This window comes from Leuciscus leuciscus (genome assembly GCF_965113295.1).
Source record: "Leuciscus leuciscus genome assembly, chromosome: 8".
In the NCBI taxonomy this organism is placed as follows: domain Eukaryota; kingdom Metazoa; phylum Chordata; class Actinopteri; order Cypriniformes; family Leuciscidae; genus Leuciscus; species Leuciscus leuciscus.
Genome location: NC_138732.1, coordinates 20,774,023 through 20,793,040, shown reverse-complemented (window position 1 = coordinate 20,793,040; position 19,018 = coordinate 20,774,023). Strand labels below are relative to the sequence as shown.

The window sequence follows — 19,018 nt, the reverse complement described above, 5'->3', positions numbered from 1 at the left end:
TCTTTACTGACGTCAATCGTAGTAGGACGGGTTGCCATCAACGACAATCATTGTTTTGAGAGAGCGATGGTTTTTCCAGCATTTTTTAAGTCCTGCTCTGCTTATTGCTGCATTTATTTTTGTAATACCACAAGATGACCTAACTAAGGCAATGTGTTACAGTGGAAAATGTAAATTATGAATCTTCTCATATGCCTTTAAAATAAACAATAAACCATATTGCAATATTTAAAATCCATTTAATAATTTATTAGGGAAAGCCTGGAGACAATTGTTAATTGGGTTACATTTTATTAACAGTGTCTCATTTTTAGAAGCACATAAACATGCATAGAACTGCATAGAAATTCCACAACTGGTAAAAGTTAAAACTTTCTTTGGCAACACTTCTCTTCTTTTCTGCTCTAAGTGTGGGAGAGAGAAAATACAGAATCAGGCAGAGGTATACAATATTGCTTATAAATATCAAATGATTGTATTATGCTGATATTAATATCTGTAAAAAGAACAAAATGTCAGAAATAAATTGTGAAGAGACACAGAATACCTACTTAAATTCTCTTCATTTCCTTTACACACATCTCAAGTTTTTCCTGCAATGGTCCCCAGTTTTTACACTCTATAAAAGACAGGTATGCAAAACATAAGACATTATCTCACAATAAATAAAGAGGGTAAAATTATTGGAGAAAAAATATGAAACTTATAATAGATTATAATCAGGTATCTTAATTATAATAGAGATACCTGAACGCAAACCCATTAGTTCTTGGAGGACGCTCTCAAGTTTGCCTTGATGTTGCAAACAATTAACACAGCCTGGATGGGGGGTTAAAAAGATTAGGTAGGTTTGAACATTTTAGACACTATTTGTGAATTAGAAAACTCACTACATGAGCTCTAAGATAATAACAACCACCAAAAATTCACCTGATTCATGTGCTCCGTCAGCTGGATGCACAGCATCACTCTCTACTGTAGAAAGAGCAGCATGTGCTATGGATAGAAAAACACATGAAATACATTACAACAAAAAAAGTGTTACAATATTTCACAAACATTTACTATACAGTTTTTTTTTTTTTACAACATACGATGGTAACAAACTATACCAACCAATATCTTATTGTCTTAACAGTGTTTGCTCACCATTCACACTTGCTCATCCATGTGAACACTACCGTTAAAAGGTTGGGAATGACAAAGACATTTTATTTCTAAAAGGATTTAATATTAGCATGTAATTGATCAATCAAAACATTTCTAATGCTGCAAATTATTATTAGAATAAAAAAATAAAAAGGTTTTATCTTTACCAGCGATGCCAAAGCCGTTTTCAACAGCCATTACCCCTGTCTACTAAGAAAACACTGTCACCTACTTCTGTGCTAATTTGGTACAAGAGGACACTTTCTTCGAATACAAGCACAGTTGAAAGTGTCTCTTAATTGGTTCTTAGGAGAAAGCAAACTTGACCAAACCAGGACAGAGAGAAGTGGACAACAGAGGACATCAAAGGGTCTAGTTTGAGAAACACTCCTCTGCAGCTTCATTAACCAAGGAAAAAATCCATGTTTGAGTTGGTCAAAACAGCTTGATCCTAACATCCATAAAAAGTGTCTAGTGTGATCCTTTAATGAACAGTTTAAAGAACACGGAACTTATTTAAAACAGAAATAGTAATTTGCAACATTTTATAAAATATATATATTACATAATTAATGCAGTGCATTATGGTGGAACGGATGCCAATGTACCATCCTATAATTGAGTTTGAAAAGACCTATAAATCTCCATTTCAAAAAGAATGAAAACACTCAAAGGGAAGGCATGCACACACTACTCCTTCACATGCATGAATTAAAAAGGTTTCAACAACAAGCTCCCAAATGCACCAATCTATTCAGTAAGGCTATTACTGCGCCCTTCACAAGTATATCAATCCGCCTGGATTACATCTGATCAAGCAGGGAAAATATCTTGCAAATAAGAAATGTCAATTTAATGACTCAATTTTCTCGCCCAGATTCCTGGCGGCTTCAGGAACTAATATTTTGCAGAGATATATCAGGAGCTGTCCTGTTGAGATTTGTCAGAGTGGCTTAAGGCAATGGGTGACTATTTTCCACATTTTAGACAATAATGTTATTGAACATTGCTTTGACACACCCAATGCTTTTTTGTTCATAATGGACCAGATTTACTAAACAGGACAAATTAGCCTGAGCGCAATCCCATAAAACCACAGATGGGAATGAAAAGTTCTGCGCGTGATCTACTGAAGACGCGCAAATTTAGGAACACAGACACAGCCGCGTCATTTCCATAATGACCAACGAAATCTATCAAGAGCAGCGCAAATTAGCGCCTGTTTTAAGACATGCTTTTTTTTGGGTGCAACTGGTAATAATGGTGCAAATACCAGTAAATTGACTAGCGCAAACCTTAGTAAATCACCTTGCGTGATTCATTTAAATACTGTCCTACCATAGATTTTGCATCTGAAAGGGAAACTCCTACAAATGCATATGTAAGAAGGTCAGCCGCTAAAATAACCCTGTAATTTTTCAGTGCTCATTTTTCACTGACAGTAATTCTTAACAACAAAAGAGGGTTTGCGCTGGTGTAAGCTGTTAGTAAATCTGGCCCAATATCCTAATGTCTTTTAATTTTTAAACATCACAAAATATTGTCAGTAGCTAATATGTTTCGATCCAAAATTGTTATTTTTCTCAATTTTAATCCAGTTATCCTATCACATCCACTGCTGATGCAAAGTCACAGGAGTTTGTTTTTTTTGCACAATAAAGGGATTTATTCAGTAAATAATACCATACATTTCAATCATAGTTCATGCGCATGTCTTAATATCGAATCAGAAATGTATCTGCCTCAATTGAGCACATATGTTTTTTTGCGCATGATAATTTATGCGCATCCTGGCGTTTCCATCCAGTGTTTTTTTATGCAATGTCCCAAAATGCACATAAAAACAGGTGGATGGAAACATTACAATAATACTAGTTTTAAGAGGGTATAATAATAATTTTTTTTTTTTTTTTAATCAAAACTTTACCACAGTCCCCGCCAACCACCACAAGAGAAAATACACCAGAGACTCATAATTACATAAAATTATTACTTTAGTTGGCTTTCCAACTAAACTTCATTGGTTTAAAATATTTAGTGTTTAAAAGGTGTTGTAGACCTTCTGAAAGTATTAGAGATATACCGGTTATTCATCCAGTCTCAGTAATGCACTTATTTCCTATAGTTAAAAGTAAAGAATCATTATAAAAAATAAGGACAAATGATCGCACCAATTCTTTTTCTCTTTGCCGAAGGCAAACCATCATTGTTCAAGTGCGTTTGGCCCACACTGGGAAGCAGTGAATTCCTCGTCCTCATACCTTTCATAAATAGAATTAGAGGAAACATGATTGGAATGACAAAGCATCACATAAAACCAGAGTCCTTCATTTACATAATCATTTTGTCTAGGTATTTACCATGTATCCATGTTGCATAAAAGTATAAAATCAGAAACAAAATCTGAAGATACACAAAGGAAAAACTATCATGGAAAAACAATCATGAATAGTACCTTGTAATCCTGTTGTTGGTTTATTACTGGGCTGAGTCAGAATGGTTACAACAGAGGATCGTGTAGTCTGAGGCGTCTTAAGAGCCAGCCTTTTACGGGTTGGGGGCTGTAGTCCTGATGGTTTGTTTTGCAGTGTACCAGAGCTTGAAGGCTTTGCAACTGCAACCACATTACAGCTTACAGAAAGCACAATTACTATATAATACACCATAGTAATAAAAAAGTACAGTTATGTACAATATCATTCAATTTGTTTAATGTTTTTGAAAAGTCTAATGCTCACAGAGGCTGCATTTATTTGGTCAAAAATACAGTAAAAAAAAAAAAAAAAACAGTAATATTGTAATATTATAATTTCACTGTTTTCCATTTTAATATATTTTAAAATGTAATTTATCCCTGTGATGCAGTGTCACATGATCTTTCAGAATTCAGTATAATATGCTCAAGATTGGTGCTTGCTTAGCTGCGAATTTATCATCAATGTTAAAAACAGTTGAGCTGCTTTTGAGGGGAACTTAATATATTATGGATTCTTTGATGAATAGAAAATTAAAAAAAAAAGTTAAGCATTTATCTGAAATCTTTTGTAACATTATAAATCTATTTACTGTCACTTTTAATTAAAGGTGCTCTAAGCGATGTTGGGTGACGTCACTTCTTGTTGACGTTTGTAGTATTGTCAAACGAAACGGATGCTAGCTCGACCCTCCCTCCTCCTCATCCCATCCCCTCCTCCTCATCCCATCACCCCCTCCCCCTCCCTTCCGTGCTTCCTGAAACAGTCATGAACCATTTAGAAAAAACAAACAGGATTTATCCACCTGTCCAGCAAAAACAGAATCACCTGAATGTCGGATTGGAAGCCCTTCTGCCGGCAGAGTTCTCGCCACCTTTTGAACGCTTTTCCGATGTAAATTCGGGACTTTGCGTTCCTTCTCCTTTTCCCTTATTCTTTGTTATTTGTTCATCGGAACGTCATCTCTTTGGTCGTGTGTCGGCCATATCAAAATTCTCAAGAATATACAATTTTAACATTAGTCGTTGTTAGGACATCTCTCCTCTAGCTAACTTCCCTCTTCATGCTTCTCTCTCCTCCACTCCCCACACCCCCCTTCATGTGCACGTGCACTAACTCCCCCCAACTCCCACCCCCAAATCATTCTTGTCGGTTATTGGCTGGAACACTGTTTGTTATGTTTCGTGGCCAAGGCTGGGCCAGTTTGTTTTTCTTGCCGTTTGTGGAGCCTGGGCTGTCTACAGAGACCGCATTTTTTTACAGTGTTTTCAGGGGACAAGCAGCTAGCGGATAGTGAGGAGATGTTTGCTGGATGTGACAAAAAATGTTTTGGCCTAAAAAACACATGGCATTGCTTAGAGCTCCTTTAATTAAATGCAAACTTGCTGAATAAAAGTATTTTAAATAAAAACAAAAACCTTGAACAGTAATATAATTGTGCATGTATAAAATGTGTAAAAAAAAATGAACATGAAAATGTGTATAAGCCACTCACCAGCAGTAGAGTTATATCCAGTGACAGAAGAAACCATAGAGGTCTGTTTACAAAAAAAACAAAAAAAAAACACATTTAAATTTTTATGTTTCCAGGTGACTGAATTCATTGCTACGTAAGTCATAGTTTCCTACCCTAACAGTGCTGGCTGACGCTGTGTTCTTGACAGGTGCGATGTTCTTCCCCTTGTTCATCTGTACTGATTTCCGGTTGCCAAGCAGGGTGGTGGATGTTGTGTCGCGATATTGCGGAACCTGTGTCCTTTGGATAGTCTTTGGTTCGTCCGCTACTGAGGAGTGCATGGACGACTGTGGCCTCGGTGGAAGACTGGATTTGGGATAACTGAGCTTAGAGGAAAGTTGAGGAAGCTGTCTTTTAATTGGAAGTTTTGTGGGAGGCTTGTTCTCATTTCCTGGTTCTGATGTACTGTGACTTGAAATGCAGTTCGATGTGACCTTCTGACTTGAGCTCTCAGGGGCCTGCACAGCACCAGTTCCATTGTGATTACTCACACCAACAAGCTCATCATTCGATTGAGCCTCCATACTGTGGATCACAGACAGTCTTTTTCTCATAGGTGTGGGCTTTGCATCTCTCAGTACCTCAAATTTGGGTTCTCTGCCAAAAACGATAGGTGTGGATGTAACCATGGAGCTTGCTTTCATGTCCAAAGTATCATCCAAACAAAAAATACTGTTTCTGCTGATGTTTCCCATATCAGAGGAGGGAACGGACTCACTTTCAGCTAATCCAGGTCTCTCTTTTATTTTGTGATGCTCCTCTGCTTTGAGCTCAGGATCATCATTGGGAGCATCTACAGAGCAAACAAAAGCTAAGGTGCTTATCTCAACGTTTGTTTCGCTGCTGTTAGAGACTGGTTTAGTGATTCCCACTGAGTTAGAAGCACCACTGACCTGGTCTAATTCTAAAGCTAATTCTGTGCTTGAGGGCTTAATTTCTAGAGTGGTGTCCTTCAAAACTGGAACTTCTGGCACAGGAAGATCAGTGGTTGTATTATGTTTAGTAAACATCGTCTTAGCTGGTTTTAAAATATCTGAGCTTGATTGTTCAATCTCGCTAGAAGGTAGATGAGGTGCACTGGCTATTTGCTCCACAATATCAACCATTACATTGTCTTTTAAATTAACTTCCTCTGTGTTTTTTATATTATCATCCAAAGTAGAGTTCACTTGTGGCTGAATGTCTATGGTTACTTCAAGCTTTTCATTGAGCTGTTCTGTTGTAGTGTTTAAGGGTGCACTATTCACAGATGAATTGGTTTTAGAATGTTCTCTATCTAGATTAGGAATATCCACAGTTGCATTAACCCTAGTGTCAGGACTCTCTTTAGAGTCATGTGACTGGACCAGGTCAACAGTGGTATTTCCTGACTTAGTCTTAATATTGGGGACATCAATATCCACTGTTGAATTAAGTCTAGGGTCGGACCTCTCCTTTGACTCTTGACACTCAAAAGTGCTGTTCTTCTCCCTGGTGTTGTGTAGATCAACAGTCACATTAACACCAGTGTCAGACCGTTCTTTCGGGTCTTGAGTCACATTAAAAGTGCTGTTCTTCAACACTTCACTCATAAAATCTGATTTCTCTAAAGATGTAGTGGATACCGTGGGATCATTGCAGTGCCCATCTGCTTTATCTGCTGTTGCGCTAATGTCTTTCTCATTCTGTATTGATCTAGTAGACATGCTTCCATCTGCTGACTGACAGTGCGCTACAAGAGAGCAACTAAGATCGGATTCGACGGCAGCCTCTTTACTTGGTGCTAAAACTCCCTTGTCCTTATTTTTTGTTTGATTTTCTGATGGTGTGCAACCAGGGGAATTCAACACAGTGTCATCAAGAATTCCAGACACTTGGGGAAAAGGTTCATCTGCAATTGAATAGAAACTAGAACACACATCTGGCAATTTGATAGCCTGGTAAGAAGAAATGGGTTTCTGAAGAGCTGATCCACCCATTAGGTTGCCACCGGCCTGGGCAAGCCTTTGCCTTAGAAAGCTCTCCATTTCAATAGCAGGAAGGTCTCTGAAAAAAAGTTAAAAGTCTGGGAATTCTTTTGTGGCTTCCTGAAACCTACTTACTAACAATCACACATCTCACAGAGGATGACACATGAGGAAACAAATATATACAATACAAAATATAGCACCAGTTTAAATTCCTTAAATACTGATCTAAAATTAAACACTAAAGTACCGCATTGAAGAAACCCAAATGTGTTATTTAAACATCTGATAATAGTTCAGGAAGTATAACATTACACAACAGACTAATATACTAGAATGAACTCAGCTTGTAACTGACAACTGCAATGAATGTTTTGCTATGGAAACAATAACCCTTGATACGGAAAATTAGTAACGAGCCTACTTTCGATAAGGAACTAAAAAACTCAATACTATTTCTAAACATATAAACAGATCATAATCATTAGGAAGCATTATCATCTTCTTACCAGGTCTCTAAAGAGGCTCAGGCTGACTCTCTCTGAGTGTTAGATACTTCCGTGTCTGACGATTTGAAAACGGCAACCTTCCAGTTATTGGACAAGACCGGACAATACGCTCAGACCTTGACCAATCAGAGCGACGATCTGTGAGGCGTTTAGAAACATCACAGCGCCCCCCAGTGCTGGCAGTTATATAGAACAAAGACCTCGGTTCTTTCTTAGTAATATACATTTGTGTACATGTGTATATATGCGCGTACATTTGTGTACTGCATTTGTATACATTTGTGTACATTGTGTATATATGCGCACACACCTATTTGTTGTTTCATTGTGCTCTAAAACAGTTGCCTACACACTTGTCAATCTTCGATATAGGCTATATTAAGTGAACTATTTATTTATAACAAATAGCTGTTACAGATAACGGTAGTCAGTGAATTCGCGATGTAAATTTATAAACTTTGTTATGATTGATTGCATTATAGGTTGTTAAAAAAAGAAATAGGCCTACTTTTCAGTATTAACATCATATAAATGGTTTACTATTTTCTTGTTAACTTTCGTTTCCGTAAAATCTGGGTTAAAATGGTAAAATTCCATATTAGGCTACATTAAATTTCGTATTTCATTTAAAATTCCATATTACATGTGAAATTCCATATTACATTTAAATGATCCATATAACATTTCAATTATGCATATGCTATACTTTTATTTACATATGTAATGTGCTTACATCAGTAAGAAATATGTGACAAATTCATTATTATTATTTTTATTATTAGAACATGTCTAGAAAAACATTAAATGCCGGACATCAAAAAGGTAGGGGGAGACCAGTGTGTGGTTGCAACACATTTTGTAACAACATCTGTAACTCAGTGAATTCTTGATCTAGATTACTCAAACTTTTATATTTGTTTACTACAAAAGACGCCAATTCAATCATCTACAAAAATATCACAGCCCTTATGAGTTGATGTCATATACATTTTGTGCCTTTGTTACAATCTAGCCCACTGCTGGGGTAAGTTGCAACAATTAAACAGAAGATGCAAAACCAGAGGCCACATTATGCAATAAGCTAAACAAGGTATGTTGAAACGATCCAAAAGAACAACACAAAACAGTGTCTCTCTTTCTGTGACTGACCATATCAAATCCTGTTTGCCAGGTGTGTGTAAATTAGTCTACTCGAACAAACTCCCTTAACAGTATAATGAACACTCAACTCAGCGTACCTGTCTAAAGAACAAACAAAACAAAAAAACAGTGTAAATGTGTGTGAGAGATTGTGTCTATAACAATGGTGAAAGTTTTTAAGAGTGTAGGCTTGGTGAGCCCATGTTGCTTGGCACAAATTACCCTCCCATTGACTTTGAGTTGCCATGACTCCATACAGGTTAAAAATGCATTACATTTTGCTTGAGAAACTACAATTTGATGTAACATAAGTTATATTATTGTATCTGCAAATGTTTAAGCGTTTAACGTTTTTCTTTATGAAATCTGCATGTGCCTATTTACAGCCTTGACAACCATATGGTATCTGGGATGAAGTGGGTAAATAATGAAATTATCACAGGACTCAGCTCAGGCCTATCAAATTCATTAAAGCATTGAATGTAAAAAAAGCCCCGCTGTAAAAAGTAAAAAATTCTGGATTAAATCACTTCACTTTGACTATTGAATGTTTATGTGACATCAAAGGAAAGTCAGGTCAGACATGGACCATATAGTGTCAGAGATTGTCTGATTATTGGTAGTGTCAGTGTAGTGATTTACACTCCTAACTACAAAGTAAAATTATAATTTTTTTCCAACCACAAAACTAGGATCTGCTATTAACACTTATTTATTTTAACAATTATTTCACTTTTCTTTGTCAATCTTCAGTACAGGTCTTCAGTATGAATTATGAAACCATAAAAAGGAAAAAAATATCTTATTGTTTATTTTCAATTTAAAAGGGTCAACATAACTTTTTATTGCATACATTTCTAATTGATAATGAGTACTGGTGGGGACCGTGGGGTGTCAACTACTGATAAAAATAAATAGAAAAAACATTAATAAAAAGTGGTGTTATAATGTGTTTCTGGTCAAAAAGACTGTTCAATTAAAATGTTTTCAAAATAAATAAATTACTTAATCACATATCTAATACTGGTTTTCACCAGGAAGAGTTGCATCATGCTGTGTCCATACTGCGCACAGCAATTCTGGGAAAAGGGGTTATGCCTCGGAAGGTCCTGTGGGTATTGTAGTTCTCATGGTAGATCCGTGACCAGACAGACAAACACATGCATTAAAAAACTTACGAGCAACAGCTGACCTAGAATGAACAACAACACAGTGACAAGTGAAAGTCTGTTTTAAAATGAGTACATTCAGTGGAGGTTACATTACACCACTGAGGGGGCTCTTCAAAATGTAAATGTATTGTATATAAACTTGAATTTAATTTCGTAAGAAACCTAACCACGGGGCGATTTCAAATAATGGCGCGTCTTAACGATAACGACATTGTGGCATGTTTAGGAATGCTAACATAAAAATAGCTGCCATCCAATTGATCTTAATTAAAAAATGAGATTGCCATTTCAACGGGAACCATTTGGACAGCATGAGGTAAGGGGATTCCATTGCATTCCATTGGAAATCTATTAGGGGATTTAAGGGGGTCGCACACCGGACGCGCAGCTCGGCGGCGCGCCACGCAGCGCCACGTCTTTTAAATTCGAACACACTATTCTCTATGAGAGTACACACACCGGCGGCGCCTTTCGGCGTCTGTCCGCGGCGGCTCAGGACCGTGTTCAAAATCCTGCCGCGCCACAGAGCGCTATTAACATAGTTTTATATTAAATTTACATTTATGTGTCTCAAATCGTAGTTAATGTATATACGGACTTAACCATGTGCTGCAATATACATTTAGTTTTATATTTATTTACAGAAATCAGAAAATTGCTGATGTTATCGGATTTTCAGGTGACAGTTGTCCTAGACGTGGCGCGGCGCGGCGGTGAGCTGCGCGTCCGGTGTGCGGCCGCCTTAAGGATCTTCACCCGCTTCATAACAACACAGATTCTAAAATGACAAAACCATTTAGCCACAGTCAGGACTCCCTCTCACACGCACACACATATTTAGAAACAATTATATAACATTTTGCGTGCTCAGTCTTTTTCGGGATCCCGGTTCTCTCTGGTTGTGTATTTACGGATACGGACACGGTACACGACTCATCACATGACTGACTTCAATTCCCATCAATCCCTTGGACGCATGCGCACGACGCGTTGTCTGGCAGTGGTAAACAGACGTCAGAAGGGAGTCTTCGCCTCGAGTCAAAACAAAACAAAACAAGTAAGATCTACGAGGAATGGCTGTTTGTCTATCTCCATTAACAGCAGAAGAGAAACGATTTCGCATTGATTTCAAGAGACGACCAAGTTATTGAAAAGAAGCAGGTTTCTTCGACTTTTACCGGAGGGATTTTAACTCATAAAAACTGGAGTTGGCTAACTAGTTACTCTCTCTGTATAAAACTACGCTTTCGAGTTTTCTCCCAGAGGCCGAAGTGCCGGTGATTGCCAAGAAGCGGACGGGCTACAACTTTTTGTCTTTTCGAAGAACACATCGATTGTAGTGTGATTTGGGAAGGCTTCAACGGGACGGACACGTTCGGCTTAGCTGTGCCCGCGCAAGCATCGTGTGTAGCTGCGTCTCGAGGAACATGGCAGATGGTGACACGCGCCAGCAGCACACAGCGTGGAGGACCGTGCAAACTTGAACGACAGTAACAGAGATTTTTTTTATTGTACGGTCAAAAAACAAAAAACATAGGCTAAACCAACCCGTAATGATCGAGCACTCCTGTAAGATGTTATCTGGGTATTTTTTTAAATGTAAAATTTTGATCGTGATTAATTAAGTTAAAGAGCGTTTTCAACCCGTAGTGCTTCTTTTGGCGATTTAACATTCTTGCTCAACGCATTTGAGTTAGGATGTACTTTAAGCCTTGCATTTATTTGTTTTAACTTAATAATGGATCCCAATTAAAAAATAATATGGCTTTGTTGACTTTGACAGGCAGCTCTAACAAGTAATTTCCATTAACTTGATTTCGTTTACAAGTACAGTATTCCTACATTGTACAGAAATACAACACTCAGTTTACAAGAGGGGTTGTTGTAAAACCCGTATTAAGGTGGTTTATCGCTTTTTGTAGAGTTCCTCAATTTTTTCCTTGTTCAAGTCTAATTGCGAAAACCAATCAACCATTCGCTGCTATTATAGGAACCAGTTGCAGGTTGATATTTTAGCAATTACGGCGCATGTTATGATTGGTTTTGCTATTTCACTTATTTAACTGCTTCGGCAATAATTTTTATCTGTAAAAAAGGTGTTTATTTTTCCATGAAAAATTCATAGATTATCTCGTCACTCCAGGGCGTCCTCTTTCCTGAGGTTTATTTCAGTAGTTGCTCTTGACAATCCAGCTGTTTTGATATGTAGTGAATTTCCTTTGTTCTTTCTACATAAACAAAGAGACCCCCATTCTGTCCTCGTTTGCTCTATGTAAATCAGATGGTTTATGTTAGTTACTATTAAGGAGATTATTTGCCCCCTTTAATCTCCAATCTGAGGATTAACTGACGCTATATTGGTGTGTTCAGATTATTACGAATGTGCTGTTACCATAGGCAGTCACGGTTAAATTTAGTCTGGATTCTGTAGTGTAATATATCAAGCAAAAAAATTAAATAAAAATAAAATAATCAAGATTATTTTACTTATTTAGTTATAAATAGTCATACTCTTACTTTCATCGCCCAGTTCGTGTACTGAACCGTGTTTTTAAAAGCATCGCCCCAAACCTATTTCACTTAAATCCAGCCTTCGTCTGAAATTATCTGGATTGCATCGCACAATGGAGGAAGAAAACGTACCCCCGATTGACCCAGATTTTGAGCCGCAGAGCAGACCGAGGTCATGTACATGGCCATTGCCTAGACCCGACATCTCATCTGTCAAAGCCGGGGGGGCAGACGGCTCAGAGTCCGCTGCTGGAACCCCGCCCGCCGAGGAAGATAAACACGAGCCTCAGCCAATCATATCCGAGCCTGAGAAAGTCGCGCTCTCTGAGGGCGGGGTCGTCGCTGGAGTGGGCGGGGCCACGCCTCGAAAAGGCACTTCCCGGCGTAATGCTTGGGGTAATCAGTCCTACGCAGATCTGATCAGCCAGGCGATTGAAAACTCGCCAGAAAAACGACTTACTCTGGCGCAGATCTACGATTGGATGGTGAAAACGGTGCCGTATTTTAAGGACAAAGGAGACAGTAACAGTTCTGCTGGGTGGAAGGTACGTAGAAGAAAGTATTGATTGATAATTTTGAGTAATAATAATCAGGGTTTGAAATTAAACTTTTCACTCACCAACCTAATTAGCTACTAGAATTTGAAGTTACCGGCCAAAACAAAAATATCAGAAATAAACCACATTTTCAAAAATCTTATATTAACTTATATTGAAATATCATATTGAAATCTACGGTATTTATTATAGAGCATTGAAGCCTCTCCTCCACTGACTAAAAAAGTTAATGATCATTAAAATCATGCCCCAAAATATCGTCATGATGACAAAGTTATACCCAAGCAATATTATTTCATAATGTTAAAATGTTCATGCTTCACAGTAAAGATGCTAGAAGGCACTTTTGGCGTCTGTATAATGGCACGCAAAAGTCATGGATGTGCAGCATTTTACTACTGACAGCTAGGGACGGGAGTGAGACTTTGAGTGTGATAGAATGCAATCAAAACGCTCTGAATTGGCTAGTGAGTTCATAGCGTTACCTGCCACAGTTGATTGGTGGGGTTTAATTTTAAACCCTGATGGTCCTAAACCTTGTTATGCAGTAACATTGTTTCTATTTAGTTTTTTAAATTTGAGATTTGATTTATTTATTTTTTTGTCCTATTTAGAACTCCATTCGCCACAATTTATCACTCCACAACAAGTTCCTGCGAGTCCACAATGAGTCCACGGGAAAGAGCTCTTGGTGGATGCTCAACCCTGAGGGTGGCAAGACCGGCAAAGCCCCACGCCGCCGCGCCGCCTCCATGGACAACAGCAGCAAACTGCTTAAAAGTCGTATGCGAGCAAAGCAGACTAAAAAGCAAGCTGGAGCAACTGGGATTGGAGGCTCTGGAGCTGCCCTGCAGGGTGAGGGTGCTTCCGGCGCCAGCGGTGCGGACAGTCCCGGGACTCCGGGTCAGTTTGGAAAGTGGGGAGTGAACAGCAGCAGCCCTTCCTCTCGTGGCAACCTGGATGACCCCGACATGTGGACAAGTTTCAGGCCACGCACAAGCTCCAATGCCAGCACCCTGAGCGGTAGGCTTTCTCCCATTGCCACGGGACAGGAGGACGAGGATGACCTACCTGAGGACGGCCTTCTTGGTGGCTATTCTACAGGGAATCTTCCCCCAACACTAACTGAGACCCTCATGGAAGAGCTGGATTTGATTGACGGGCTCACTTTAATAACGGGTTCGCAAGGGGGTGCGAGCCCAAGCACGGCTCCCCCTGCCCCACCTCAACCTCTACCCTCTGCATCCACTCTGCTGCCTCGAGGGTCCAGCTTTCCCTCATTTAGGCAGCTGCAACCAACGAAGGCTTTGCAGGGATCCACTCCATCAGGTCCGCAGAGCTCGGTTCAACCCACCGCCAGATCCAGCACAAGCCCTTCCAGCTTTGGAAACTCCCTGTTCAGCCCTCTGCCTGGTCCTGGTCACAGTGGTTTCAGTGCTCGCGTGCCCTCCAGCCTCGAAGCTCTCCTGACCTCTGATTCACCCCCACCAAGTGATGTCATGATGACCCAGATGGATCCTCTCATGCCTAGCCAAGGAGGTGGTGGCCTTTTGGGGCTTGCAGGATCTATTTCCAGCAGCCAAGCCAAAGCAGGTCAGATGATGTTGAGCAAAGGCATTGACACAAGCACGGTGGGGCAGATGAGCCTTCAACCTCAATCCCAACTCCAGCACTCACAGATGGGCTTTGGAATGATGCACTCACCTATGAACCAGGAACCACCTCAGCTCGCAACCATAAAGAACCAGCATCATGTGTCAGGCGCTGGGCTTCTGCAGCATGGAGCTGTCCCGTCACCTGGTGGGAACGGAGGCCTGCAAGGTCTAGGCCAATTTGCGTCAGCGCCCTGCTTCATGCCCTCCCAGGACCGTCTACCTACAGACTTGGATATTGAGATGTTCACTGAAAACCTGGACTGTGATGTGGAATATATTATCAATAGTGATCTAATGGATGGAGACTTGGTTGACTTCAACTTTGACCCCATCATACAGGGTGGGCAGGGCTATTCTGGGCCAGCGACCACACAGAGCTCCTCCCATAACTGGGTGCCCAGCTAACTCCATTTTAAGATGAGAACAGGTAATGTATCAGAATTTTGGTTTGCTTTAAGGGATAGCTCACCCAAAAATGACATCTCACCTTCATGTCGTTCCAAACCTGTATGACTTACTTTAGAAATATCTTGCAATGAACGTCTGTTGGGTCAAATGCTGTTTTGGCCCCATTGACATTAATTTAACAAAAATGGTTAAAACATCCTTCAGATATCTTCTTTTGAGTTCTGTTTTTCAGTCTATGGTTTTGCATTATTTATTTAAAGCTGCTCCTCTTTGTCTCCTAATATGTTAATGTTTTTTCTATTTATGTTTTATGTTTTTACAGGATTATCCCTCATCCTTAAAACAACTTCGAAAACAGATGTGGCACATTGCCCGAAAATATTCTCAAATTTTTGCCTCTGCATTTGCCATTGTACCTCAAATACATAAACTGCTTTGGCTAAGGACAACACACACTTAGCCAAGAAGTCTTTTGTCAGAATTTTCAATTAGATGACAAAATCAAACCTCATGCATGTCAAGTGCCAATGTCAACTGAAGAGTGTGCTGTTGGACACAGAGAACATGGTCTTGAAACACATAGTTTTTTCACTTGTCTTATATGTGCAACTTTTTTTTTTTTTGAAAGGTGCTGTTTTTTTGGCCAATCTTGGACTAAAGAAGCACAACTAATAAACAGCTAATCATGTTTATTGCATTAAGGCCTATGATGTGTAGTATAAGATGGAGATGGTACTACTCCTTGATCTTCTTCACACTGATAATGGAAGTCATTCAGCCAGGAGGATCAAACTCTGCAGCTTTTCTTGATGTGAACTCTTGCTCATTGAACAGCAGTGGAGAAGTCAGAGCGGCCGTGATTCTGCATTGATGGAGTGACTTGCTGTTGCTCTCAGCCCCCCTCTGAGGATGAAAACAACATGGCACCACAGGAATGTTAAGTTGAGAACAACATTAAGTGGCGATGGTTGCAACAACCCCTGAACACAGAGCAGCTGAACTTTTACGCTCTCTCCACGATATGATGCATACTTGTGCATCAAAGGGCTGAAACGTTGCTGAAAGTTTCAAGGGGTTTGGTGACGCTGTGGTTCAATGTGCAATTAGCTTGACTTTTATGACCTCTGCTCTCAAGGGTTTTTTCCTGTGATGTGTTGAAGAGGCTGATAACTGAATGATGATTTAACTGTCTGCTCTTAAGTGTTTGTTAGTGATAACAACAGTATGAAGAAATGTGATTTTTTTTTTTTTCACAGGGCATTTTGATGCATTTTTAATCCTGCCAACAGGTTAAATGGTATAGTGTTATTGTTGGAAACTCGGTGCCCTTTTGCAGAATGCAATATCTGAAGATTTTTTGTGTGTGCTGGAGGGTGTGTGTGTACATTTGTGTGCGTGCAAATATGTTTAATGCTCCCGAAACTTGATTCCAACACACTGACAACAGAATTCAAAGTTATGGTGAATCATTTCAATAAGGCGCAAAAGAAAGGTTGTTTTCTGAGTTATATGCGAGTTTGAAGCGAATCTTGAAGAAACATGGCTACGATAATGAGATGTTATGGTTCCTCTGGCATGTTTGACTTTGTCAACAGAGGCACAGAAGAAAAAAAACTATTTTCTCATTGATCAGTTTTTCATAAACAGCACTACTCATATTTTGTTTAAAAAATGTTATTAAAGAACAAAAACAGTTGGATATAACTACTATAATTCTAATTTAGATTGGAGAGTTATCCTTAACAGACTAATAAAAAAAAACATGCTGTTAATTAGCTTTTTTTAACGGTCATTTTCTATGTAATCTTTTATTTTTGTAAAAGATGAGATGCATGTAGATTTTATACAATAACCAAAGGAACACTAAGGACTGCATGTTGGATGGATGGACGAATTGCAGTGCGAATAAGCTTTACAAAACCTTTCCGAAAAATCAACATGTGAACTAAATCTTAATTTGATTGGTTGCATGATTACGTTTATCAGAATACAATGCTCCAAAAGTTAAAATATGCTATAATTGTTTGTGCTAAAAAAAAAAAAGAAAGAAAAAGCATCATGAACTTTCTAGGCAATGATTATCATCTCAAAATGCTAGACTGGTCCAACCGAAAAAGGATTAATCCAATGTTTCACTCTCAGGGTTATGAAAAATAATAATTAAAACAACTTCTGTAAGGAAGTAATGAGATAATCATGTTATGACTTAAATGCTCACGGCTTTGTCTAAATTATGAGTCAGTTATGCAAGCCAATGTCACAGATATTTTACCATTGGAGAAATATATCTAATGTCGCAGTTTATAATGAGAGATTTAATGTATGCTTTTTTTTAGAGTTCCTACAAAAACTTGTAAACTGCCAATGAACACTATAGCATGTCTCTCCAGAGCAAACCATACAGTTTTAATGCCCTTTTCTTTTCAACTTTTACCTTTTCTGTAATAGAAGGGTTAACTTTTATTTTATAATTTTCTCAGATGGTTTTTTACTCTATTAGTTTAAAACCAGCAGTCTGAAAGTTTATTCATTTTAGGGGTGTATAAATTGGCTTCAGTTTGAGAGCTTGACATTAGTTACTCTTATGACATCAATGTAATGGTCTGAGTACACTAGATTAACTTAAAATGCTCTCTCCTTACAAAGGAATAATTTTTATCCTATTCATTGGTGCTAGATATTAAATGACAATTAAAGAGGGCCATATTTTATCGGTGCATATGTAGATATCAGGGCCTTTAATAATTTTATGCAACACATATTGAATACAATTTCTTAATGTAGAACATAGTATGATATATGTACCTTTGTTTTAATTCCCAAACTCTCAGTTTTTCTATTCATTATAAAAGAAGCTGTGAATGGGAAGGGAGGGACTTTGTCATCTCACCACATATTGTGAATGGTGTCAGCGTGGTGTAACGTTTGATACAGCAACTGATGATTTCCAATCAACCGTTTACATTGATGTTCTTGTCTTTTGGGGCATCTTTTCTCATGTTTTTATGTTTGTACTTGTAATGCAGAACCTTTATGTGGTTGTTATACCTGCATGGTACATCTTCCAGAAAGCTTTAGGCTGACAGTCACCTTTGGCATTTTCTTTTGTCATTTAAATGTGTTGATACAAGTTGAATTTTTATGATTAACACCCTTGCTTAGTTTCATTTCTCAAAGTACAAATATTGTATCTGCCCCATCAGACAGATGTCACAGGGCCGCTGCATGAAATGCAGGAATTCCACACCTTCCCTCTTTCCAAATCAAAATCTCTTTCCTTGTTTGATATTATCATTTTTTCCCTTTAGTATTCATTCTTTTAGTTCCTTTAATTTTTCCAAGAGTTTGCTAAGTATCCCAATTGATAACACAGGACATTAGTTTATGGTCTGGGTTGGGTTTTCTCCTCCGTTTTTGTTTTGGGTTATGGCGGGATGTAAGACTGACGAGTTGTGCATAGCCAATATACTGTATATGTACTTGATTGCTTATTTTGTTTTTTTGTCCCCCCCCCCCCCCCCCCCATATTTTGTTAGTCAGAGGCCATTGAAAGCAATAGAAATAAACCTAATCTGTTTAACGGAGACTGTTTTGTTGTGTTCATTCTGTCATTGGTCCATTCATTTGACATTAGCACACATGCAAGGCATTCATTAAATCCAGACTAATTAAGCAGTAGTAAACATGATTCACATAACAGCAGTTTGATAAACTGAGGCTCAGAGTAACCATGCATATTAAACATGAAATTAAACATATTAAAACTGAATGACCTGGCTGGCATGATGGTCGCACAGAAAATTTAGTTGATGCATCTCACCTTAAAATAATATTCCATGTTTAGTCAAATTTAAAGTCAATCGACAGTGTGCCATAATGTGAATTAATTAGTTTGAAAATTAATTTCTAGGCTTCTTGTTCCTCCTTTGGCTAAAATATTGGTTAATGAGACCCACCAAGAACCATAACTATAACGTTTTA

The 19,018-nt window shown here is 38.5% G+C and overlaps 2 protein-coding genes across 5 annotated transcripts; one reads left to right on the top strand and one right to left on the bottom strand.

The window, feature by feature from the left end:
- Positions 1-227: 227 nt before the first annotated feature.
- LOC309505242 (uncharacterized protein) lies at positions 228-7,694 on the bottom strand. Of its 4 annotated transcripts, none has more exons than XM_082178601.1 (9): positions 7,595-7,694; positions 5,253-7,164; positions 5,119-5,161; positions 3,605-3,763; positions 3,321-3,410; positions 931-996; positions 748-819; positions 548-619; positions 228-404 (listed from the first exon to the last, which is right to left on the bottom strand). In XM_082178601.1, exons 2-8 carry the CDS (start codon positions 7,143-7,145, stop codon positions 552-554), a joined length of 2,391 nt encoding a protein of 796 aa, XP_082034727.1. In that variant the 5' UTR covers positions 7,146-7,164; positions 7,595-7,694; the 3' UTR covers positions 228-404; positions 548-551. The 4 variants fall into 4 exon arrangements, with proteins under 4 accessions (XP_082034727.1, XP_082034726.1, XP_082034728.1 ...); XM_082178600.1 differs by having other exon boundaries at positions 552-619; XM_082178602.1 differs by lacking the exon at positions 3,321-3,410 and having other exon boundaries at positions 552-619.
- Positions 7,695-10,885: 3,191 nt separating this feature from the next.
- foxo4 (forkhead box O4) lies at positions 10,886-18,621 on the top strand. The gene is made up of 3 exons (XM_082177522.1): positions 10,886-12,962; positions 13,589-15,056; positions 15,360-18,621. Exons 1-2 carry the CDS (start codon positions 12,531-12,533, stop codon positions 15,032-15,034), a joined length of 1,878 nt encoding a protein of 625 aa, XP_082033648.1. The 5' UTR covers positions 10,886-12,530; the 3' UTR covers positions 15,035-15,056; positions 15,360-18,621.
- Positions 18,622-19,018: the final 397 nt, after the last annotated feature.

What these genes read in the sequence shown, in the direction of transcription:
- LOC309505242 (XM_082178601.1), bottom strand. Translation starts at nt 7,145, where the DNA reads ATGGAGAGCTTTCTAAGGCAAAGGCTTGCCCAGGCCGGTGGCAACCTA. An exon ending in TGGATATAACTCTACTGCTG is followed by an intron (nt 3,764 to 5,118) that starts GTGAGTGGCTTA and finishes ATGTGGTTGCAG; the next exon opens with TTGCAAAGCCTTCAAGCTCT. An exon ending in ACTAATGGGTTTGCGTTCAG is followed by an intron (nt 620 to 747) that starts GTATCTCTATTA and finishes TGTCTTTTATAG; the next exon opens with AGTGTAAAAACTGGGGACCA.
- foxo4 (XM_082177522.1), top strand. Translation starts at nt 12,531, where the DNA reads ATGGAGGAAGAAAACGTACCCCCGATTGACCCAGATTTTGAGCCGCAG. An exon ending in ACAGTTCTGCTGGGTGGAAG is followed by an intron (nt 12,963 to 13,588) that starts GTACGTAGAAGA and finishes TGTCCTATTTAG; the next exon opens with AACTCCATTCGCCACAATTT.